At 37.8% G+C, this 25,847-nt stretch overlaps 1 protein-coding gene across 1 annotated transcript; it reads right to left on the minus strand.

The window, feature by feature from the left end:
• Positions 1–697: 697 nt before the first annotated feature.
• On the minus strand, positions 698–25,593 carry map1ab (microtubule-associated protein 1Ab). The gene is made up of 6 exons (XM_067379485.1): positions 25,563–25,593; positions 16,180–16,262; positions 15,879–16,016; positions 5,445–15,795; positions 3,164–3,393; positions 698–2,492 (listed from the first exon to the last, which is right to left on the minus strand). Exons 4-6 carry the CDS (start codon positions 15,640–15,642, stop codon positions 2,337–2,339), a joined length of 10,584 nt encoding a protein of 3,527 aa, XP_067235586.1. The 5' UTR covers positions 15,643–15,795; positions 15,879–16,016; positions 16,180–16,262; positions 25,563–25,593; the 3' UTR covers positions 698–2,336.
• Between the last annotated feature and the right edge of the window lie 254 nt (positions 25,594–25,847).

Below are 25,847 nucleotides of genomic sequence, written 5' to 3' on the forward strand. Positions count from 1 at the left end.
TGTAAATCATTGCCTTGGTGTAAACTGAGATGTAAATAGCGACTACGTTTTAGAGGATGATCAGATATTTCTTTTAATTTTATCATTAACTTGCGTTAACTTCGCTCAAATAGTGCGCTTGGACAGCTACAGTGAAACTGGCAGCCAGGCAGGCAACAGACAAGTGACCAATCCCGAGTGGCCACGTTACTACGCATTCTACTTGCACAGTTTTCTGAATTCCTGGCCGAGAATGATTTGTAATCATGCAGTACCAAGTTCAAGTGGAAAATAACTGGAACTGTTCCTTACCGTTCTTGCAACCATTCGCCCCCACAGTGGAAAAGCGGCTTAGGTAATGGTAGCTTAAGTAGTTTCTCTCCACTTTGTCAGACAAAAAAAAAAAAAAAAAAAACATATGTAACTGACAATCAGTCATTTTAATACAATTTTTTATATTTGCTTTTTCAAATAAATTAATGTTACTTAATTATTTACATTATGCCTATCTACCAAACTGACTTCATTTTAGAAAAGTGCATTCGTACTTGGTGCAATATTATCATTATAAACACCTGCTGCTTTTTATAATACTTTAACTTGTCATTAAATTAAAACTGTATTAACTGTATTAGCGTAAACTTGAAGTAAGGCTATAAAGAATTTCTAATTCCAGATAATCCAAAATAAATGTATATTAATAGACGATATATATATATATATATATATATATATATATATATATATATATATATTTAATGTCTATGTAATAACTCTGCATTTTCTTCGTTAAACAACACGCAAAAGGCACACGAGGGTAACCCTCACTGTCTGCTCTTACAACATCCATGAAATCTATTCAATTTTATTTATTAGTCTCTCTAAAACAAATGTCACTATTGCTACATTTTGATATATATAGTATAATTTCCACTGCCAGTTTCCATTTAAACCAGTTAAACCTAAAGTGCTTGTGGGTTAGGGAATCTCAGGTTGGGGAAAAAAAAAAAAATCAGGTCAAGTATATCAACATTAAACCAACAAAACATTCAGCATGTCTGAATCCTCCACATTAAAATATAAAACAGATTTAGTTGATCCTAAAGTGGCCGCATTTCCATCATACTTTGTTGATTTTATCTAAAATTATCATAACAAAATCACTCAAGCAACAGAACATAATGTAATTGGCAACAAAATAAGATTTGCATCTGTCTCTAATGGTGGTCTACTCAAATAATGGACAGATGGGACGCAAGCTGCTCATTATTAGTCACTTTTTAAAGAGTGGACCCCAACAGATCCCCCAAACAGATCACTAGATTAATGTACCTACAAAGTTTAGTCTGAAGAGCATCATGCTTTAGGAAAGTAACTGCAATACCAAATTAAAACTACTGTTATACTTTCTATAACCTTTCGTTCTTCTATAACCAGTCACATTTTCATATCAAAGCCTATTCAACCAAAATCTGTCATATCAGTGAGTTGGTAGTTTGTAAAGATGCCATCTACTTTGCCTTACTCTTAAAAGCATGTATATACATGTACAGTCTTCACTACCATCACTTTATTGAGATAAAACTGTTGAATTGCATTGGAAAGAATGATTAATCTCTTGTCAACTAAAGGACATAAATCTTGGGATTATGGTTGATTATTTTTTTTTATGCCATTTGAAATAATTGAGATTTGGCACAAATCCTCTTTGGATTAGCAATTTAGAGCACATTTATTTATTTTTTTATATATGCTGGTATGTGATCTCATGGGGAGACTGTTTAGCCTCATTGTAATAGTAGTTCACAAGACAGAACTGTTTTGACTCTGTTCTCTTAAGTTATTTGCTCTAAGGCCATGTGACCTTAAGTTTAGAGTATTTTTACCAGGCAACTGTGTCTATATGTGGTACGTGTGCTAAGATTGATGATAAAGGATGCGGATGAATCAGATGATGCATTAACCAATTTACAGAGGGCATTTTTTGTGCTTCGAATTCGAATTATAGGCAGGACAAAATTTTGGTCTCTTTAAGTCATGTTAAAGAATATGAGTAAATTCAATTTGCAATTTAACTTCAGCTTACGTTGAACATTATATTACTATTTCATAGCAGCTAGCTAGTGAACATTCAGTTTTCTGCCAAAGCTTTGCAGATGCAATCAAAAATGTACAATAGATTCAGGACCAAAGCTTACAATAAAGTCCTTTGACAGCACTAGGATTTTGTTGCATTTTTGAGGATTAGAATATAAACTATAAATGGCAGCAGATGGAAGGCTGTGGGTGGAGTAACTCTAAACCTAAAATATTAGAAATGAATGAGGAATGAATGGTAATTTCAAAAGAAAAAGAATTCAAAATTCTATTTTGCAGGCAGGGAAAGATTCATCTTGCATGACCACTGTGCTGCTGCTGGCCAAGACCATTATATTCAGGTCCTGCTGTTTCTCATGGGTCTGCTGATACCAGTCCCGAGTTACCTCTGTGTCGTGTGTAGGGATTAAAGTGACCTAAATGAGAAGAAGATTGTCATTGTCAGAGATTGTCAGATTAACTATAAAAGTCTGTGTTCTGCTTGCAAGTGAGACCTGAGGACAGAGGTTTTCAAACATTTCGAGGGACCTTCTTTCCTAAAATATAAATGCATCTATGTAATTTCATGTGTGACAAAAAAAATAAATACTTGGCTTTTATATCGTCATTGTCCTAAAGCTAAAACATTTTTTTCTTCATAAAACTATATAGATTTTTTTTCTTACTGTTAAAAACTAGTACAGTAAATAGGATATTGAAAATAAAAAAATATATAAAAAGAAAAATAGAATATTAAAATAGAAATATAGGATAAAATAAAATTTAATAAAAAATTCAAATGGAACAAAAAATCTTGAACAGTTTAGAAACAGTTATAAACTAATATTATTATTTTTACTATTTCACGAAATTTGTTCAATTCAATGTAAAAATACTTATATTAAACATATTTAATAAATATTTTAAGTGCACTTTAACTTTGACTGCATAAAAAAAAAAACTTTTGTTAAAAATAAATAAATAAATAAATAATACTCCCTAACAGCCCCTTGTGTCCCAGTTTGAAAACCCGTTTTAGGGGAGTACTACAACAACAGACAAACTTTGTTCCATGACTTTTTGTTTTTAGTGTAAAGCCAAATGGTACCTGGAGATTAGTGCCCCATTGCGCTTTCCCTTCTAGGAGTGCATCTAGAACTGCACGGCTGGGTTCACCACTGCCTGGATCATTTCCACTGACGACGTAGTATGCTGCTCGCACTCGCTTGAAGAACTCTTGATCAACATTTTTAGCACTGCAGTGGTTGGGAATGTAAGCTAGGTCGACATAGATTGGTGGTCCAGGTGGAGTCCCAGTGCTGGATTTCACGTTGGAGCCTAAAAGAATATAAGACTGGTTATTTGCATACATGGTCTAGTGCAGGACCACTGCTGTGCAGTCAAGATAATTGTCTAGCTTATACTGATATTTATTTTAGTTATGATCAATAAATGGACAATATAAAATATCTGTACTAGTTTGTCTAAATAAATTAAAAACAAAGCACTAAAAACTGAAATCAGTTATTTTGAATGCTACAAGTGAATTTAGGCATCATGACATTATAAAGTACAAAAAACAGATTTTCATTTTGAGATTTGCCAAAGATTAAACTGAACAGTATTATTAAATAGTGTTTTTGAAGCATTACTTTAAAGGGTTAGTTCACCCAAAAATGAAAATTCTCTTAATTAATTACTCACCCTCATGTCGTTCCACACCCGTAAGACCTTCATTAATCTTCAGAACACAAATTAAGAAAATTAAAAAACAAATAACGACTTTATTCAACAATATCTATTGATGGGTGATTTCAAAACATACTGGTTCATTAAGCTTTTAAGCTTTACTAATCTTTTGTGTTTCGAATCATTGGTTTGGAGCATGTATCAAACTGCCAAAGTCACACCCCCAGTGGTGAACCATTGAAATTTCGAAACACTTACACTACCGTTCAAAAGTTTGGGATCGGTAAGATTTTTAATGTCTTTAAAAGAAGTTTCGTCTGCTCACCAAGGCTGCATTTATTTAATTAAAAATACAGTAAAAACAGTAATATTGTGAAATATTATTACAATTTAAAATAACTTTTCTATTTGAAAATATTTGAAAATGTAATTCATTCTTGTGTTGGCAAAGCTGAATTTTCAGCATCATTACTCCAGTCTTCAGTGTCACATGATCCTTCAGAAATCAATCTAATATGATGATTTGCTGCTCAAGAAACATTTATTGTGTACAGATGTACAAAATATTTGTGTTTTTTTTTTCAGGATTACTTGATGAATAGAAAGTTCAAAAGAACAGCATTTATTTGAAGTATAATCTTTTGTTACATTTTAAATGTCTTTACTGTCACTTTTGATCGATTTAATGCATCTTTGCTGAAAAATTTCTTTAAATTCTTCTCAAAAAAATAAAAATAAAAATTCTTACTGACCCGAAACTTTTGAACGGTAGTGTATAATGTTACAAAAGCTTTGTATTTCAGATAAATGCTGTTCTTTGGAACTTTCTATTCATCAAGGAATCCTGAAAAAAAAGTAAACAACTGTTTTTAACATTGATAATAATAATAAATGTTTCTTGAGCAGCAAATCAGCATATTAGAATGATTTCTGAAGGATCATGTGACACTGAAGACTGGAGTAATGATGCTGAAAATTCAGCTTTTCCAACACAGAAATAAATTACATTTAATATTATATTCCAATAGAAAACAGTTATTTTAAATTGTAATAATATTTCACAATATTACTGTTTTTACTTTATTTTTAATTAAATAAATGCAATCTTGGTGAGCAGACGAAACTTCTTTTAAAAATATTAAAAATCTTACCGATCCCAAACTTTTGAACTGTAGTGTATGTCATAATGAAGCCTTGTTTACTGAAATGACGTGACTTTGTCAGTTTGACGCTACGAACCACAGATTCAAAACAAAAGATTTATTAAGCTTCAAGCTTCATGAAGCAGTGTTTTGAAATCGCCCATGAATAGTTATTGTTGAAAAAAGTCGTTATTTGTTTTTTGGCACAAAAAAAATATTTGCGTCGCTACATAACATTAAGGTTGAATCACTGTAGTCACATGAACTGTTTTAAATATGTCTTTAGTAGCTTTCTGGGCATTGAAAGTGTTAATTGTCTTGCTGGCAATGCAGGCCTCACTGAACCATCGGATATCTTAATTTGTGTTCCAAAGATGAATGAAGGTCTTACGGGTGTGGAACGACATGAGGTTGAGTAATTAATGACAGAATTTTCATTTTTGGGTGAACTAACCCTTAAAGTGAGTGTTATATGACAGCAATATTAATTTTCGACCGATAAATGAATAAAATCTGTACTATAGGGTAATAATGTATCATGCATCCTTTTATTTGTACCTGCATTACTCTTAACGCCATTGACCAATCCTCTTCCTGGGTTGTAGATGTCTCCCCTGGATCCCTGTGTCTCAGACATTTTGGACAAGCGAAAAGTCTTCTCTGAATCTTTTCTTTTAATAGCATGAGGTGAGGAGTCTTTGGATGTCTGCTTCACAGGGGTAGTAGATCTCCTGCCTTTTGCATCTCCTTTACGTGATGGCGATGCAGATTTTCCTAGTGTCTTCCTCAAGCCTCTATTTGTTTTAAGGTCTTTCTTCACTGGTCGTTCTGTGTGGGTCTGGCCATTAAGAAGGGCCTCTGGGTCCACCATGCACACATCAGGGTGTGGTGGGTGAGGAAGAGGGTCTTTCACTGGGATGGGAGGAGGATCGTGACTCCTCGGGGAGGAGGAATGATGGCTTCCTCCACTGCTGCCAGCTGCAGACATTTTGTCCACTGGTAGATGTTCTGCATCTTCATCAGAGTCAAGGTTTCCTTCTGCTGTAATTGATGGACATTCTTCAGTCTCTGGAGGAACATCTGAGTCAGACTGAGATGGGAGTGACTCGCTCAAAGATGTAGGAGGAGTTTCCTCCCCTGCTAGCATAATGCCGTGGCCTGTTGCTGTACTGCTCGGAATGCTGTGCGATCCCTCTTTGCCATCCTCGTGGCGACTGTGGGGATGACAATGCTGTTGTTTGTGGGATCTCCTTTTGACAGAGTGTTGCTCACGCTCGTCATCTCTTGAATGATCGCTTCTGGCATCTTCCTCTCCCTCCTCACTTGATAGCTCCTGTGGGCTTGGGTTAATAAAGGACGGTGAGATATCTCCTTTACGGTGTTTGAAAAGTGAAGGTGAATGGGAGGATGTGGCCTCCATTCCAAGATCAGAGGGTCGAGTGAATCCTTCATCTGACTTCTTGGAGACCTCAGGGTAACAAGCCTGTGCTCCTGATGGAGGAGTTGGTGGACGTTCTTTTGAATCATACTTCACTTTCTCCTCTTCATCCCCCTCTTCCTCATCTATACCTTCATGAACATCTTCCCCATAGCCAGGTGGAGCCTTTAGACATACAACATCTTCATGCTGCTCTGTGGACGCAAGGGTACTATGCTGGCTAGACTCAACAGTATGTGTTTTTTTGCTGTCTTTTTCCATCATCTTTTCTACTGTTAGCTCTTTATTCTCTTCAGTTTTTTCCTTACATTCTTTTTCTACAAACATTTCAGTTTGTTCTACCTCTTTCTTTACTTTTGACTCTTCAATTTTACCTTCACTTTCACTCTTTTGCTCTGACTTCTTGCAACAATCTAGGATCTCTCCCATCTTTTCTGACCTCACTTCAACCTCTTTTTCAGGTTGTATCTGTTCTTCCTCTATTGCTTTATGTTTTACTTCTTCTTTCTCATCTGTCTTACTCTTCTCTTCATATTCCATCTTGCTCGCTTTTGATTCTTTAATTTCAACCCTCTCCTGTACTTTCTCAGCCAAGTCTTTACTTTCCTCAGACTTTTCTGCCCCTTCTTGCTTCATACTTTGTTGTTCACTTAGTGTGCTAGTACTGAGAGTCCCACAAGCTGTGACTGGCACCTTCTGAGAACTTGTCATTTCTGTTGGTCCATCTGTGGTGTGCAGATCAAATGAATGTATTGTTGTGGTTGAGGGTTTTACATCAGTATGTTGCTCTGGTAAAGACGCTGTGCTTAATTTTTCAGTAGCTGAAGATCTTTCACACTCAATTCTGCATGGCAAGGTTCCTTCCTCAAAATTGCTTTTGTTGTCCTCAGGCTCATCGTCAGAGGATTTTTCTTGTGAGTGTTTGTCTGCAGAGTCAGCCTTCTCCAGAGGTACAATGTCAAACTTGAGGGATGTGGAAGATACCACCTCAGTTGGGTGAGCTGCAGAAGTTGCTGATTCTGGCAGTTTTGAAGAATGTGGTTCTGCTACATGTTTAGGATCAGAGACTAGATCCCTGTCAGATTTAATGCTTGACATATCCTCCTCTGACTTTTCCTCTGCCGATGATGTTTGATCTTGAAGAAATGATTTGGATTCCTCCAGGGGACTGAGAGGAGAAAACCTGGCAAGACTGGATATTGACTCAGCTGTTGTTGTAGCAGGTGTCATTCGATCGGAGACTTCCATGTATTCATCTTTTTTTAAACATGGTAAATCCATAATGGGTGATTCTTCCTCTTTCAGGGATGAGTACTCAAATGATATACTGTCTCCATCTGACCTTAGCTGGACACTAGGAATATTAATCGGTGGTTCTAGCCCTTCTCCAAGATGTTGACCAGTTGAATATGAGGCAGAGGTTGAAGAAGAGTAACTAAAGGATGAAGATGATGAGTAAGTTGTATCAGACATGGCCGCTTGAGCAACAGCTAGGGATTCAGACACTTCAGGCTTTTTATCAGAAGTTTTCTGTGGTTCATGTTTGCCATCGCTGGATTTAGGTATGTCAGATTGGATTGAACTAGTATCTTCTTTCTTGGACTGTTCACCCTCCTTGCTGATTACATCATGGTGCTCTTCACGTACTGATGATGTCTCTGTTGCGAGTGACCTTTTTTCTGTGTATGAGTCACTGACCATGTCTGTCTGTAGAACTTTTGCAGTTGCTCCAAAAGCTAAGGAACCAGTGGTGTCTTCTTGTTTAGTTTCGAGTGGTTTAGATGTAGTCGTGGTATCAAATGCTGCTTTGGACTCTTTCTCAGACATCTCTCTGGCACCCTTTTCAACATCCAAATCACTTGCATTTTCCTCTTCCTCTTCCTCATCCTCATAATCATCCTCTTCTTCTGCAAATATTTTTTGGCTTCTGACCAAACATTCCTCTGTCTCTGCACTCACAATCAATGTCTTGCTGGAAAGAGAATCTGTTTTGCCAGTGCACTCAAGTGCAAGAACATTGTCATCAACTTTCACAGACTGCCCTGAAGAACCAGCAGTGGCGGTGCTGGGATCTTCAGCCAATAACCTGGCAGGCAGCATGTCCTTCTCAGGTGGTGAGTACCGACCAGAAGAAAACGGGTCATCTTTGCTTTCAGCTGAATCCAGTTTGTTTTTATCTTTGTTACCTTGACTTGATATTGGACTCTCCATTTTGTTCTCATCATAGGCAGATGTTGATGAAGTTGTTAGACTCTGGAGACTTTGATCTTGTGATGATGCGAGAGGGCCTTGTGTAGTGGAAGCTTCAGTCCCATGGGTTTTGGTCTTGTCCAAGTCCTCTGAATGAGACATTGCCAATGTTTCTTCTGTTTTATGGTCTTTCTCTTGCGTATCAGGTTTTGAAAGGCAGGAAGCAGATGTACATGGTTCTTTATCTGACAATTTAACATGACTTTCATCATCTTTTTCTTGAGGAAGAAAATGTGTGACCTCTTTCTCCTTCTCCTTCTCTTCTCTCTCCAATTTCTCTGATTTGTCTTGCAAATCACTAGAGGCAAACAAGCTTGAACCTGCTGCAGAAATGGTTTTGCTGTCAGTTGTAAAACTACTGTCGACAAAAAGATCTGGTCTCTCTTCTCTAACCAATTCTTCCTCTTGGTATCGCTCCTTATTGTCTTGCTCTGAGTAGGCACTTTGGCTGCTGTGAATACTTGAAGTCTGGTAATCAACCTTGCTGAAAGACACTGGCTCATCATCACTTTGTTCCTCTACTGAACAAGTAGCTCCAAGCAAAGAGGCGAGACTTTTTCTGTGTTCATCTGAATCTCTATCCAGACTAGGGTACTGGTCTTCTTCCTCTTTTTCTCTCTCAGTGTCTTTTGAAATGGGCTTTTCATAAGGCTCATATTTAGAAGCTTCATAGCTTTCTTTTTCCACTTCATACATCATTTTGTCATCAGATTTCATTTTCTCACTATCAACCTTTTCAGCACATTTCTCATCAGCACTGTCAGTCTTTTGAAAATCAGAATGTGACTCTAACCCTGGAGAGGCAGCCTCTCGTTCTCCTTCCCTTTCCCTCTCAACCTCCTTCTCGAGTTTTGCGACTTCCTTTGCAGAGATCAATGTTTGATGTTGGCTATCCTCAACACTGCCTTGATTTTCTAAGCTAGGCAGTGTGATACTCATTGGTTTGCTCTCAGTTAGAGTCTCCAAGACAGTTTTTTTACTTGTATCTGCAGGAGGTGTAAGTGATGTGGTATCCACCTTAAGTGGTTCAGTTGATGTGCCACTTGAATCTCTGGTCAACTCTTTCTCTTCTAAATGGGCCACAATTTCCTCTTTTTTCATACTTGTCTCAGATGGTTGTGCAGAACTGCTTACCTTTGGTTCCTCTGACTTCCATGGTTCCACTGATAATGGTCTTGAACCAGCACCTCCCATACAAACAGCATCTCCTTCATCCTCCTCGGTACTTTCATCTTCATCTGAAAATTTGGTTGGAAACGTAGTTTCAAAGGTTGACTTGATGTCTTTTGTTTTGTCTACAGTTGAGGTTTCTTCAATGCATTTTTCTTTATAATCTAAATTTAATTTGCATCCAATGTCTGATGATAGAAAGGTATCCGTTTCATGTAATGATGTGTCTTGTTTAATATCTTCTTTAGGTTCATCTTTCAATTTCAAATTTTCTTCACAGCTCCGATCTGAGGTCTCAAAAATTTGTTCTGAAGATTTATCCAGAGATTTCTGTTTAGTTCCCAAGTCCATTTTAGTGTCATCTGACACCAATTTTGATGCATCTTCTTTCATTAATTGCTCCTCAGACTCTTTGCTAACTTTTGAATCAATTGTTTTATCTTCTACAATGGGAAGGTGTACAGTATCGTGTTCTGATTTTGAAACCACAGATTTTAATTCTGTTGTAAGCTGTTCTGTCTTTTCGTCTCCCACAGATATGGTCTCAAGTTTTTGTTTTGTGTCTGATGGTGCATCTTTTCCCATACTTGTTTGAGGTACTTCAGTTACAGTCTCTTCTGTGTGTTTTTCTTCATACTGTTGGTCCTTCTTAGCAGCCATACCTTTACTGTCAGATGGTGATTGATCTGTAGATATCTGAAGTTGAGTATGTTCTGCATACTCTTTTGATTCATATGGTATTGAGGATATGTCTTCAAACTCAACTGGTTGTTCAGATTTGAAAAATATGCCTTTGCTTATTTCATCCTCTTTAGCTTGCAAAACTTTATTCTCTGGTTCTCTTATTGCCTGGGATTCACTCTTCACTTCAGATTCAAAATCAGATTTAGAGATAGTAAGCTTATCTGTTTTTTCATAAGTCTGACATTCTGTAGATTCTTCATCCGGTTTGCTAGTTAGCTTCACAACCTCTTTGTTTTTGTGGTCCTGATCATCTTTAGCAGACAAATCTAATTTCTCAGATTCAGACAGCGAGACTTGACCTTGGATCAATTCTGCTGGTTCATCTCTAGATTCTTGGTCTGATACTAGTGAGGAATCCATTTTGTCTGAAATGGATATTTGTGTTTTGGATTTAGGGTCTTCTACAGTTTTTTCCATATCTTGGCTAGTTTGTTGCACATCATCTGTGTCCTGTGGAATGACGGAATGTGAAATTTGAGGCTCTTCTTTGGATGATACATCTGCTTTTACTAAATGTTGTGTGGTTTGAGTTTCTTCCAATAGTTTCTCCTTCAAGTCTTCATCTTGTTTACTAGTAATTTCCATCTCACCTGGAGTTGGCCCTAATATATGAGGTTCCATCTCTTGCACTGACTTCCTTTTAGATTCTTGTTCATCTTTAGCAGACATATCTTTCGTTATAATGGACACCTCTGCATGAATCTCTGTAGATGGAACATCTGGTTTTGAGAGGGAAATTTGCTCTTGTGTATCAGATTTTACTACCTCTACATTTTTATCATTAGATTCTTCATGTTCTTTGGCAGCTGAAATATTTTTGTCATATGTCAGCTCAGCCTCACTTTTACTTTCCGCCTTTTCTTCATCTACTAAGGTAACATCTGTTTTTTCACTTAACTGTTGTATTTGAGATTTGAAGCCATCTGTGTCTTCCTTAAACTGGGCTATACAGATGGATGAATCAGTTTCCACCAAAGCCACCTGTTCAGGTATAATATCAGCTGACTCTGATTTCTGCTCAGAGGTCTTTTCCGGTTTAGTTGTCATATCTGTCTCTACAGTGTCCTGTGTCTCTGTATGAGATGTCAATGTTTCTGCTTTGATGTCTGGGCTTTCTAAAATCTGACAAGATGTATCAGTCAGATCTTTCTCAATGGATTCCTTTACCAATTTAGAAGAAATTTTGTCTTTCTCTGACTCAATTTCTTGTTTCTCCTGTTTCTCTGTCTCCGACCTTTCCAAAACTGCTGGAGAACTCTTGTCTTGAAACTCTTCTACATTTGCATTTTTCTTATCAAAATCCTCTTTAGAGAGCAATGCTCTTTCAGGTTCTGATATTACATCACCTTTATCTGTAACCTCTGCATACTTTAATAATCTGTCTTTCTCCATATGCTTCTCTTCAGCATCATCTCTCTCACCCTCCTTTTCTTTCTTTTCTCTTTTCTCTTCTTTGTCTGTAGATGATTTTAAATCACAAGTTTCTTCAACGTCATGATCATCAGATAACTTGCTATCTTTATCCTCAAGGATTACAGCCTTACTGCTCTCTTTTAAGTCCTCTTCAACTTCGCCCTTCTTTTCAACACTTGGATCAGGCATTACCTTTGTATCACAAATTTCTTTTGATGGTAGAATTGATATACTTTCCTTTTTAGCTAAGAAGTCATCAACAAGTGGAGATGGTGCAGAGGTTGCTTCCTGGATTATCTTCTTTTCTTCCTCCTCTGCTTGAGGTATTTCCTTCTCATCTAAAATGTCAGGTTTTTGTTTCCCACTCTCCTTTTCAAATTTAATTTCAGTAGTGCAAAGTGGCATTCCTGGTTCTTGATGGGTCTCTTTAAGGAGCATTTTATCTTTCCTTTCCACAGGTGACATTCTGAAGGGAGAGTGAGATGCACTAGGTGGTCCAGAATGTGTAGGAGAAGCCATTTTCACAGTGCTGTCATCAGGACTAATGCACCGGTCTTCCACCTCTGGAAAAACACTAGCTTCAGAAACAGGAATCTTAGAAACACTGTGCGATGGGGAAGAGGGTATTGTTTGTACTTCGAAAGACGAACCCTCCCTAGGAGGTGATACAGATGCATTCTCTATTTCAGGAGGTGAGGATTTTTCATCAGATGAAGCATCAGGAACTGAAGGCACAAGACTTTTGGGTTTGTCCATTTCTTTCTCCTTGTGATCAAGTTTATCAGGTGAGGCATATCCTTCTTGTAACTTTCCAAGTGAGATGTCAACATTTGGTGTTTGATCTTCATATTCATCCTCCTCTTCATCATCGTAATGGGCAGCCATCTCAATTCCCTCGGTTTTGCCTTCTAAGGGAAGTGGAGGAGATTCATCAGAGGGAGATGATTTGAAGCACTTGTCTTCCTCTAAGGAAGATGTTGGTGAGATGGTTCCAGCAGAATGTAGGTGATCTTTTCCTTGGGTGGCCTCAGTCTGAGAAACCGGTTGAACAGTGTCCAAGACCAGGGAGCTTTTTCCAGTGTCTTCAGTCTGAGGTGCTGTGACTGATGCCACTGACTGATCTTCTGCAACAGAAGTGGGTAAAGAAGACAGTTTGTCATACTCTGTTATGGATGTTGCTGAAGAAACATGTTCCTCTTCAGCTAATGGAGCTGCGAGTATGCTGGTGTAGATAGAAATAGCTGGCTCATGTGCACCCATCACTACTTTGCCTGTTCCATTGCCCACTGCAGCTGCTTGCATTTCTCTCATTCCATGGATGGCATCAAAGGAGCCTGGTTGGTCTGGGACAGAGACATCATAGCTACCAACCTCATACTGAAGGTGTGGTATCCTGTCCTCTGCTTCTTCATGGATCTCCTCATCTGAGATGGTCTGCTCAGTCTCAGAGTAACCTGGTATGGTTTCATCCTGAATGTATGATAAGTTTTCTGCTGCAGCAGCTCCTTGGGCTGTAGATGTAATGCCAGCTGTGACACCTCCAACATTTGACAAGTATGCATCCTCTTCTTCCTTGATTTTCTCAGCAGAGAGATCTTTTATTTCTTCATCTGCAATGGCATCCAAATCCTCTGCTTCCTCTAACTCAGCTTTTTCAATCACATCCTCTTCTTCAAGCTGCTCCTCTTCAACTTCAATCTTTCTTTCCTCTGCTTGTTTTTGCTTCTCCATTTCCTCAACTTCATGTTTTCTGTCCACTCCCTCCAAGTCTTTGGTTTCCTTTGCTCCCCCTTCATCCTCTTCATCTCCTATTCCCATGTCTTCCTCCTCCTCTTCCTCTGTCTTCTTAACAGGCTGTATCTCAACCTCCTCATCATCTTCATCTTCAATTGCAGCACCCTCATCCTCAAATTTCTCTAATTCTGATGTTTGGGGCTCATCCTGTTGATCTTTCACTTCTGCTGATGGCACTTCTTTGATTTCTGCTGATAGCGCTACTTCTTTTTCTGTAGTTTTCTGTTCCACAATATCAGTTTCTGTAACATGATCTTGTTCGTGTTCCTCTGCGGCATTTGAGGTTTCATCATCTCTTTCAGCTGGCAATCCGGAGACAGTAAGGGCACTTTTAGGGGCTTCAGACTGATCTGTTGCTTCAGTGGGTCTTATTTCATCAAAGTCTTTTGTTAAATCTTCGGGAGTAGATGGAGGAATTATGGCTTCTCCTGACCCATTCTCCTGTTCCTCAAGTTTGATCTTCTCAGCCACTGGTTCTGCCGCAATCTCTGCACACTCTACCTTGGCAGTTGTAGGTTTGCTCTTTATTGTTTTGGGTTTACCTTGGGTTTTGGCCTTGTGGAGGGTCTTCCTGACCTCTGGAGTGAAAGGTTTCAGGTCAGGTTTAGTTATTTTCCTAAGTTCGAGTTTTGATGTGTCCTTGGCTTTAAACTTTTTCTCATCTTTTTTCACAGCATCTTCTTTTTTAATTTCACGTTTTTCTTTCTTAACTTCCCTCTTTTCTTTGTCTTTCTTTTCATCCATTTTGGACACCCTTTCCTTTGGGTGTTTTTTCAGTGATTTCTCCTTCAATAACTTTTTCTTTTCGGTCACTTCTGTTTTCGGTTTCAATGGCTTGGTGTGCTTCTTTTCTTCTTTTTTCTCAATCTTGTTTTCTTTGACAGAGTCACTCTTTGTTTCGACTATGGATGCATCCTCATGCTCATCGGTTTCTTTCTTAGAAGGCTTAGCTGGTGCGTGAGTCTTGGGAGATGATTTGAGACTTTCTTTGCTGTCAGTTCTTTGCTTTAGCTTTGTTTGTTTTACAGCTGAAGGTGAAACGCCAGAATTTATGTCTTTTTGTGTGGCTACTGGATACCTCAAGAAATCAAGGTGCTTCAACTTTTCAAGCCCTTCAAGGATTTTGTTCTGAGGTGCATTTCCAGGGAATAAAACCCTTACAATTTTCTCTGAAGGGTTGGCAGGAAGCCATACAACGAGAGCTGCAATAGATGTCAAATACGGTACAGATATTTCTCCCTCTTTTCCATTGGGAAGCACTATCCCTGTCTTGGCCTTGCTGTTACCTGCCCACTTCTGCATGAGGAACTGCATTTCTTTACTGTCCTTCACAGGGTTCAGGACAAACATGTCTAACTTGCCCACACCCATCTTGTGAAAAAGAGTAATGGGCTCAATGGTATTACTAACCACTCGAAAAAGAGGCTCAGGCTTAATTCCCAGCTTGCTGAGGTATTGCAATGTAAGAGAGGCTTCCTCAATACTTCGCTTAACTTTCAAATTTGATTCTGATGTGCGAAGCTTCTCAGGTACATTGAAGAACATGACTCCAAGCTCTGGCGATATCAAGTTCTTCATCCAGTCACTGTAGGTGGTTGAGCCTTGAGACTGCTCTTCCTCCTGCTCTGCAACCTTCCTTTGAAGGAGTCCATTGATCCCAGGAAGATTATCAGCACCAATATGTGTAAGAAGGATAGAATCAATACGATCTAAATGTCTGACAAGCTTCCAGAAGCATGACCTTCTGTCAGAGCCACCGTCAATCAGAATGTTAAAACCATTGACAGCAAAAAGTGCAGAGTCCCCCCGTCCACCAGGAAAGATGTAGCAGCAGGGCTTTGAGAGCTTTAGAAATCCTCCAGAGGTTGGAGGCTCAAGAAGGTCAAATGGGGATGGTACATCCACAGTCTCAGATATATATTCAGTAAACTCAGTGACCCCCTCCATCTTAGGGAGTATGGGCTCTGGATTCAGCCTATAATTCAGCAACTCCCTAATGTGTTGCTGTTGCCCAAGAGAGCTCCAGCCTGCCTCACCACGACAAGACACAGTCAGTGATCCCTGCTGTCCAGAGCTTGATTTAGCCAGTAAATTACTGACCTACATGAGGAAAACAAGTTAAAATTAGTCAATATGTATTTTTTTTAAATCAATTTAAATACAATTATATTATCTAAGCTTACCCCAGAGTCAGAAAACACACGTGAGAAGGTTTGATGACTGAACACTCCAGTTTGGAGAACCAGGTCACCTTGGTCAGAGCTCTGCCCACTCAGTACCAGTAGTTTATGCACAGCTGGGTCAGATACAAGACAATGGATCTAGGACATATTAAGAGACATAGAGGACATTTAAAACACATTATTCTATTAGAGTCTCTCTGTTTGCAGCAAGGTTATGCTTAAACAAGGTTATTAAGTCTAACATAAAACATATTCATCAATCTTTATTAGAAACATACAGCACCTTGTCCAGAGATCTTACCTCAGAGATAACAGTATCTTCTGACGGGTTTACTAATACAACAGTCTCAAGAACATCACTTTTGTGGTGCAGAGTCCTTTGTCCTGGAAGAAAGAAATATGTTTTTTATTATTGATATTCAGATATTAAGTTACTACATTATGACTACTGTTTTGTGAAAGTAGTTGGCTAAGCTACAAACTACTAACTTCACTGAAGCTACTTAAGCAGGTTACATTAAAAAAAAAACTATACAATGATATAAATTTATAATTTCATCAAAACTGCACTTTTTTGGCACAAAAACAAAGAAATTAATGAATGAATAAATGAATAATCCAAAATAGAGTGACATCAAATTTGATCTCACCAATTTATAATAAATATAACAAATGAAATAAGAATATTCCTTAGGTATATAACTGTATCAATGATTCTTTTTTGATTCTGTTCATTTACTGCCAAATTAACTGATTCAACTTAATGAATCGCACTTTAGGATGAACCAATTCACTAGATTGAATCCAACTTTAGGACAAATCAATTTAGGTTGCTTGTTACTTGAAAAGTGTCACCAAAACTGTATGTCAGTATTCTAAAAAAGAGAAACACACTAATCAAAATTATTCTTTGGGAAAGTGCTAAATGCTAATTTGTAACTGAAACACCCAACACCACAGCCAGAGCTTAATCCTCCAAAGCATGTCCTGTAACAACACTGTATTGATTTGTTCATTTGAAAGTCAATGATAGTAGGCATATGATTGATCATCGTTAATTAAAATGAATGTCCCTGAAAGGCATAGCTATCACTCAAATCAATCTTCATTCATTTAGAAAAGGATTCCAAGATGGACAGTGTAGCATGTCCACAGCTACAAAACAACCTTAGTGCAATGCATTTCAAGGACAATCCCGCAAGAGTCCTGTTAATGAAACATCATGGATGTTTGGATTATAGTCAGAAGTAAGGGGTTTAGGGGTTTAAGTGTATATTACAATAAGAGGATGTCCATGTGAAGCTAATAGGGAGAAATCACAAATGCAATGTCTTTACATTGTCTTAAGAGTCCAGTCCAAACACATTTATCCTGTGTTTTCATTTGTGTAAAGAGTGTTATAGGAGCAGGGTGTATGGAGGAATTAGTGGGATAATCAAAGAGCTGCTGAACGCAGCACGACCGGGGTTTGGACCAAGCTGGCCTAAGCCCAGCATTGCTTCTATGAGCCAGATGGTATGAGATGGAAGTACAGAAGTGAAAGTACAACATATGTGAAAACGGGTGAGGCAGATCTCACCAGGACAAACTGAATGCAAATAATACAGGCTGCCACGGAAACGACAAACTAGTAGCTCCGACCCTGCTGCTCTCTGCAGATTGACAAAGTACAAAGAAACAAGAGAAAGTCTCAGGCACTGCAATGCCTTGCCATTGGCACAATGCCCAGAGCTACATGGGTCTATTGGCTTTTTGTAATGAATACTTTGTGTGTTGCTCTCTTTGTTGTTGTTTGATGAAAATCTTAGGAAGAGGCAGAGCTCAGAAGATTAACAAATGTACAGTAGGTGATAAAAATGACACTTTTTTGAAACTTGTGACAGTCAAAATTAGCTAAAACATCAATGTTAGAGTGTTAAAAAGTATAAATTTAACTTAAATTACTTCATTTTAATTTCATTTTTTAAATACAAAAAAAATATGGATGAATATTTACAAACCTGCAAAAAGACTGTAAATTTTAAATGTTTATCTGCTAAAAGTGAATTTTGCCAACTTTTAGGAGTACATTAGCATATTGATGATCTCGAAACTTAAACCACAAAACTCCTTTGCCATTTTGAATAAACAGATGGTTTTGCAGAGCAGTGTGTTCAGCCAGCTTCCAGTTTTCCACTTCTCCCTTTGGCATTTTTCCACAGTCACTAAAGAATGGGAAAGAATGTAGCATTGTAACAGTAGTCTAAAAGTCCAAGGTTAAGTTAAGGTATCCAATGTATCTGTTGAACAAGCAACTTCATAACTGCTGATTATTAATTAATGGCTTAGGTTTGACAGCAGAAACATCTTAATTGCATTAGCATCATAAAAGAATTTTATTTTTTAAGAAGGTCTAGTGTAGAGATCCAGTCCTACCTCACCTGACCCGCTTGATATAAATATCTGCTCATGAACTCTAGAAATGAGAGCACTCTGTTAAAATAAGCTCAAACAGTGCTATGATAGAAGACAGACCAAGCATCCGCACTGCTCCAGATATTTTGCTCTAGATATGGTCACCCAAGAGATTGAGGCCCGTGGAAGTTTGGGAACAGAATCGCCTCATCCGAGCATCTAAAACAGTCAGTCATGCCACCATCCTATGTGCTTTTGGGAGCAAATAACCTTGTGAACGGCACATCTTGCTGTGGTGCGCTGTATTAACAATGCTAAATCTGTCTGTCCCAGTGGAACAGACCATTAATTCCCATTGCATGTACAGATGACACAGAGGTTTCTTTTTATTATTATTTCCAATTTGACATGAACATTCATGAGGCATAAAGCACTACAGGTGTTTGTTTTTATCTAACTAGCTTTTCAGCACGGAGAGAATTAATGTTACTTGAGGGGCTTATGGTAATCCCATAAATGTGTCGTCTTAGTCTACACTGGTGGTTGAGAGAAGTATGATGGGAGACTTAAAAAGACCATTAAAGTAGTAATCAGAAATTATTATAAATATAGCGCTAGCCACCATATCATTTGTGCAGATGAGCAATTTCTGCCATAGTACATGATGTAAGTGCTCTATACACTCTATAAAACCCTAAAACAAGCTGCCCAATATTTCTTTGGACTTGCATCTACACAAGAAGCGAGTGCCCTAGTTTCTTCTGGTAATCCTAGTCCTGTGATTTGGCAATGCTGAATGATTTTGCTGTTAAGCATATTAAAGCCTCTTTTATCGTGGATGTGTCACTGAATCTCAGACAGCCACCTGGGTAAAGGGTGTGGCAGCGGCACAATGCCCCAGCAAGAGTGCATGTTGTGCTTTTATGCCTTATTTGCATGGATTTCTGATTGTGGCTTTTATACTGGCAAAATACAGAGTTCTTTGTAATATGTAATATTGTAATATATAAAATAAGTAATAAGGCTAAAAAGTAAAATCGAAACCAATATAAAATTTATAATAAACACTTAAAAGAAAGTAATTGTGCATATACTTTTTTTGTTCGATGCGTTTTTTCACCAAGACAACTTATTTTAATGTTATATGATAATATTCACAGTGACCCCAAACCTTTTAACAGGTTTAGTAGGTTTTGCATTCCTATATTTAAGCAACACTCTTGATATTTAGAATATTCTTCTGCTCTAACAACTGTGAACAGTTTTTATCTTCATTATTTTATAAAATTTTTAATGCACACAGTACGTTAGACATTTAAGTATACATTAAATATAGACTTCAGTTTGCGCATTGTGAGAGGAGCACATTAGGTAAGATGTGGACTAAGGAGGAAGCAAGTTTTAAAGAAAGAAAAGGGTACGAGAAGATTGTTGGTGCTGTACCACTGTTTCCAAGGGGGGCAGAAAACTCCAGCCTAAACCTGAGCCAACTATGAGATCATGCCACCACACAGACCGGTCATTAGCATTTGAAGCCACATCTTTGTGGTTCTGAATAAGGGCTGGATGTTTCTTCAACACTGAAGAGACTCCACAACTCTGTGCCATTTCAATGTCCCAGTGCCACAAAAACTTCAGATTACACATAATATGACCACATAAATGTGACAATTTAATAGGCAGAAACAAAAGAAAAAATGAAGAAAAGCTTTAGACCTAAGAAAATAGTAAGTGCTTGATAAGTGCATCTTTTATAATTGGCCTTATTGAGTAAAGATATAATATAACCCAGCACTGCCAGTTCAAATAAAGGAAAATGTCATGAGTATACAGCAAGTGATGAAAAAATACACATGCTCAGATGTTAATAACAGGTTTGAAATGCAATACAGAGGCATGCTTATGAAGCAGGTAGAAAGCAGTATAAATAGCGAACACCTTCTGATCTAAGAGAGAACATGGGTCTGTTCTATGAGTCAGCATTTCCTCTGTTTCCATGGTCCTCAAACCAGATGATTTACAGACAGCATAGGGGTGGACTTGAAAATTAGCAACTGACAGGCTGAGGTTTTAACCTTTTTTGAATTATATACTTTTAACATTTGATAGTACGTAAATATATCGAGTATTCATGTTGCCATCTTTAAAATCAAAGAATATAAATGAAGTAATTTTAATGGAAATAATGTGCAATGTTTCATGCATAATTCATTAAACATTAGAGTAAGGAATTTAAATGACTATTAACAAACGGTAGTACTCAAGGCCTTTAGAAGTTACATGAGCAGAGCCAGATATGCTGTATTAAAGGAACACTCCACTTTTTTTTTAAAATAGGCTCATTTTCTAACTCCCCTAGAGTTAAACAGTTGAGTTTTACCGTTTGAATCCATTCAGACGATCTCCGGGTCTGGCGGTACCACTTTTAGCATAGCTTAGCATAGTTCATTGAATCTGATTAGACTGTTAGCATATCAGCCTAGAAAATCTCAACTTTTCATTTTCCGTACACAATGTTACTACAGAAGAGTCAAGTTTTAAATAGGAAAAATATTGAAACTCTTTGGTCATTTTTGAGCAAGATGCTAACGGTCTAATCAGATTCAATGAACTATGCTAAGCTATGCTAAAAGTGGTACCGCCAGACCCGGAGATCGGCTGAATGGATTAGAAAACGGTAAAACTCAACTATTTCACTCTAGGAGAGTTGGAAAATTAGCCTATTTTCAAATAAATAATCTTGTTCTAAACAGTATTCAGCCATTTGAAGAGATCCTATTACAAATAAGTGGATAAATTTTTCATTAGAAATCTTAATATTGTATCCCAGCTGTAGTGACTGCAAATCAAGTGAACAACTGTCCACTGAACCTCAGCTATGACTGCCCATATACCTAAAAGCTGTTAATGATTAAAATGATAGTGGTGATAAATAAGCAATTTCTAAAAACGATTTTATCTTTTATCTCTTATACACAGCTCAACAAATCTTATACACAAGTGTTGAGCACTAAAATACTAAGTATTTTTGTATCATGACTACTAAAGTATACAGTATATTGGGCCATTTCCCATTGTGGCAACATACTGGTGCTACTTTTATGTCCCTCGTAACGCTCATGGTCTCTCTTTGAATATAAACGCATGTTATAATTCCAATTGGCACCATCTTGGGATGGATCTTTAAACAATTATTACTGCCGACTACATAAAACAGCAGAAAATTGTGACCATAAAACTGTACAAAAATTGCTCAGAAAAAACAATAAGAAACACAAAGATCTTATAACTATATAAAGTTATATAAAATCGAGAACAACGTTATGTTGTCGTTAAATATGTTATGGACTAATTACTCCATAGTAAAAGGAACTTGGAATGGAGATTAGGCTAATAATAATAGCAAGACTTAAATGTATTTATTAATATTGTTGCCATTTTGTCTCGTTGCTTGGGAGTTTTTGTTTTCTACGGTGTAATAGGCTATTTTTTTAAATTTTAAAATAATCTACTAAATAATTTCGACCCAAATCAGTATTTCTTGTCAGTGTATAATATTTCTTTATTTGGTCAGCAGCAATCTAATAAACCAGATAATGTAAAGTCAGCCAGTCATTATCAAATAATAGATCCAAATTAAGTCCTGATGCCTGTTTTTTTATTGTATGTAAATAACTGACTCCCTGTACGGTATCCCTTTGATATCCCTTGGGTATCAATGCCTCGTTTCTATGCATTAAGTAAATACAAGATTTATTTCTGAGCTCAAGCTTATATTTAATTCACATATAACACAGATTCTATTGTTCCACATTCCCAATATCCTGCCGCAGTTACACTGCACACAAAGAGTTGTACCAAAGAAACACCCTTTAAACACAGAAAATCTCCTAAGGCAATCTGTATGATTAGCAAATAATAAGGTAAAAGATCTTAAACCAGAACAAGCAACAATTATTGACCAATTTAGACCACAGTGATTCAGCAGCAGTGGAGGAATTCTCACTGCAGCACTACAAATGAAAGAGAGGGTGATCCTCCCACACTAAATTTGCAAGCTCCCAGGGATGATGGCCATTTGCGCACTCACCCACATACCCACCAACACAAAACGCCTTCAAAAGACTGAAATCTTTCACCAAAAGGTGACTTTGGAGCAAATGGGACAGCTTTACATCATTCCACCTCACCATGACAGTGATCAGTGTGCACCATGACATCACATCTTGTTTTCAGCACGCTTGTGTGCATGACTTTCATCAAGACTGTTCGAATACGCTCTATGATGAATGCTGCTTTAATATAAACTTAATGAGCAGGTGCCATGAGCCGTTACATAAAGATCTACCAGTATACATTTAAATCAGCTAATAAGCTGACTTAGTATAAATACTGAGAGTAAACAAGTCAATTAGAATTTAACGGTTTATTTTGACTGCAGCAAAACAGTCGTTATGATTAAATGTTTGAAGGGAAAACATATGAACAAAATTGCATGCCTGTCCAAGAGATTGAATTGTAATTAAAAGTGCTACAATCCACAGACAGGCACCTCCTGCAACTTGGGTCGTGTCCCTTTCCGCTGAGTAATCCACCACTGAGAGGTTGTTTGTCTCAACTGACCGTTCCTAAATCCTGAAAGATTATCCAGTAAGTCCAAAGTTGAGTTGCTAATATTTTCTAAGTTGGACAATTTGTGTTGTCCATGGAAACTATAATCAGTAGGTCTAAAATAGCTGTTCCTTTTTCAGCATTTTCCAATGTCAAACGGAACAAAGCGTGAGTCACTTTGGTAAAGCCTCACAACCCATTCACCCTTGTCTTCAAAGTCTTCAATGGCCCATTTTTACTCTGTGGCAGATGGATGTGCCCTTCAGTGTCCTAACATTGAGCCTAGCACCAATGATATCATGAAAGCTTAATGATGAATCTCTCTAAGCCTAATAACCCAGCACACTGCCACAAAACAGATGAATTAAATAAGGATTATATATTGAAGGAACTTCCATCTCATATTATAAAAGCAGGTCCACTCTGCACCTCTACTATACTTTGCTTTGGGCTACAACCAGTATCAATGGGACAATGACTCAGCAGCTAATGCTGTTAGACCCACTGATGTCAGTGGGTGTTTCTCTCTGTAAAAATCCCACCCAAACAGCTGTGCCAGAAAAGAGAACCAAGGAACGACTGAATCATTTCAGAACTGTGAGATGTGTTTAAAATAGTCTCCAGTATCTCCTTAAAAGCTAACGTGGATTTAGACTATCAACTCTTCATCGTATCAGTTAGATTACTTTTAGTTCAAACAGGTCTGATTTAGTTAATTGTTTTGTACTCCTATGATACAGATAATTTCATCAAGAGCAGAATATATTATTACAGTAGATTCAAATGTCAGCTGTGCCGAAAGAGTCATTTTGTGAGTTTAATTAGCCTTCACAATTATTTTCAAACACAGAACGAGTCATCTATTTAGTCATTATTTTTCATGAATGGTCCTTAAGCGGCCAGATGTGCAAATGGATTGCAAACCGAACGAAAGAGAAAGAGGGAAGGAGAGAAAGAGTCACAGACAGCAACGCTGAGTCACGGAGGGCAAACAAATCAGTGGCTGTGTCTCAAAACCTACTGATAAACTAGACAGCATTTTCGGGCATAATAGTCTCGTGGAACATTGTCTAAGTAGGCAGCTCGGTGTTAGGATTGATAATTGCTTATAAATGTATCAAGATTTTTTTTTATGGGGGGGGTTATGTATTCCAATAAATTATAAGAAGAGTGGTAGAGATGACTGTGTATTGGCTGTTCTCAAAACCTGCTGTACCTAGAGAGCATTTTTGGGCATCACAAGGTGTCTAGGAAGGAAGCGTACTAGATTTTGAAATAGAGCCAATATTATTTATCATTATTTTGATTTTAAATATATTCGAAGGAATGAGTCTTTTGAGTCTGTTCTTTTTATTGAATCATAAAGCACAAAACATACTGTGTGATTAGTGTAGTCAGATCCTAGAACGAATGAATTGGGTCGATACTTTTTAGTTAATCAAAACATACAGCGGTTCTTACGAACAGGTGTTGTGCCAAATTTGGTCTCCCTGCCAAATTATTACCCCCCTCGTTGAAGCCGCTACCTGATTGCCTAATCCTAACCTCAACCCCACACCTAATCCTAAACCTACCTATACCAGGGACTTGGACGGGTAATAATCTGCCGGGGGTCAGAATTTGGCACAACACCGGCTCTTTAAATTATGAATCATAAATGACCCGCAAGTTTCTAACTAGATATTTTCATCATGAACTAATAATAGTGTTGTGTTACATTTACAGTAGGACTAATGAAACTTGAAATTAAACAGTTTATTTTTTTTATTAAATATATAGGCTAGTTAGGAAAAATATTTTGATATTTTTCAAACATCTTTGAAAGATAAGTAAAAAAAAATAATAATAATAATAATAATTTCATTTTATCTGACGGCAGCGATAATAATTACATAATCTTGTCCAAATATTTCTTCCACAAAAGTACTAAAAGAATCGTTAATGAACTGCAGTCGTTCAAATAATTTCCCTAACTCTGACATTAATATTTAAGATTACGCCTCAAAACTTTTGAGCATAATATATTCATAGACAAAGACTTACACGTTTAGCATCTTAACACAGCCTACCTAAAATACGCAGAAATGCGTCATGCTGCAAATAATCACTTGAGGTAATCATTTTGCTCAAAAATAATAACAATAAAAACAACTTTAAATAGCAACAGTCAAATACACACATAATTTCACCTGTTAAAACAAACCTTCAAGGCAACAAAGTTAGTCTGTCGGCACGAGCTCTCCACCAACCTCCGTCCATCACCTTAAATTAATCCAGTTAGTTTGGATAAAGCACAGGAAGGCGTTCATCGAACACACCGTCCCCAGACATATGTCGCAATTCCAGGTAGATTTAAACGACTGTCTGGGTATTTAATTACCTAATTCTTTCGTCGTCACGGAACGCGGCAAAAACGCATCATTATGCGTATGTCGCGAGCTCCATAAACCCAGATTACCCGAGCAAAGTCATAAATAATGTCAAGAAGAAAACAAATACGCGGTCAAATAAGGATACGCACCCTCCACGACGTCAGTTTTTTAAGCAAAGTGTCACTGACTGTTTTTAGCTGCACTCTTTGTCCCGACCACTGCGACACTGCGTAAAAGTCACGCCAGTCACCGCATTGCATGCTAGAACGCTGTCTCAGTAGTCTGCATGACAGAAAGTGATACATACCGTATGCTGATGCGGGCCACTTTAACAGTGCGTCGTGTGTCTCGCGACTGATGGGTGTTCGGGAGCGCAGTCACTGCTGTGTGTGTGGGAGGGGCCGGGAGCGTGTGAGGTTGGCAGATTTGGGTTCTCGAGAAGAGCAGGATGGTTGCAGCAACTCTGGCTGCAGCCACCCGCCAATTAAACTACAGATGCAGCTACTGTCTGAAGAAGAGGGGCAGGCGGGGAGGAGGGGGAGTTAGTGACTTTCAATGCACCACAAGTAACCCTTTCATGTCTAATATTGTT

The sequence above is a fragment of the Chanodichthys erythropterus genome, chromosome 24 (assembly GCF_024489055.1).
Source record: "Chanodichthys erythropterus isolate Z2021 chromosome 24, ASM2448905v1, whole genome shotgun sequence".
NCBI classification, from domain to species: domain Eukaryota; kingdom Metazoa; phylum Chordata; class Actinopteri; order Cypriniformes; family Xenocyprididae; genus Chanodichthys; species Chanodichthys erythropterus.

Excerpts from the sequence above, each read along its gene's own strand:
- map1ab (XM_067379485.1), bottom strand. The coding sequence starts at position 15,642 with ATGGAGGGGGTCACTGAGTTTACTGAATATATATCTGAGACTGTGGAT. Across the intron at positions 3,394-5,444 it reads TGGCGTTAAGAGTAATGCAG|GCTCCAACGTGAAATCCAGC; the intron begins GTACAAATAAAA and ends ATATTCTTTTAG. Across the intron at positions 2,493-3,163 it reads AATGGGGCACTAATCTCCAG|GTCACTTTAATCCCTACACA; the intron begins GTACCATTTGGC and ends CTTCTCATTTAG.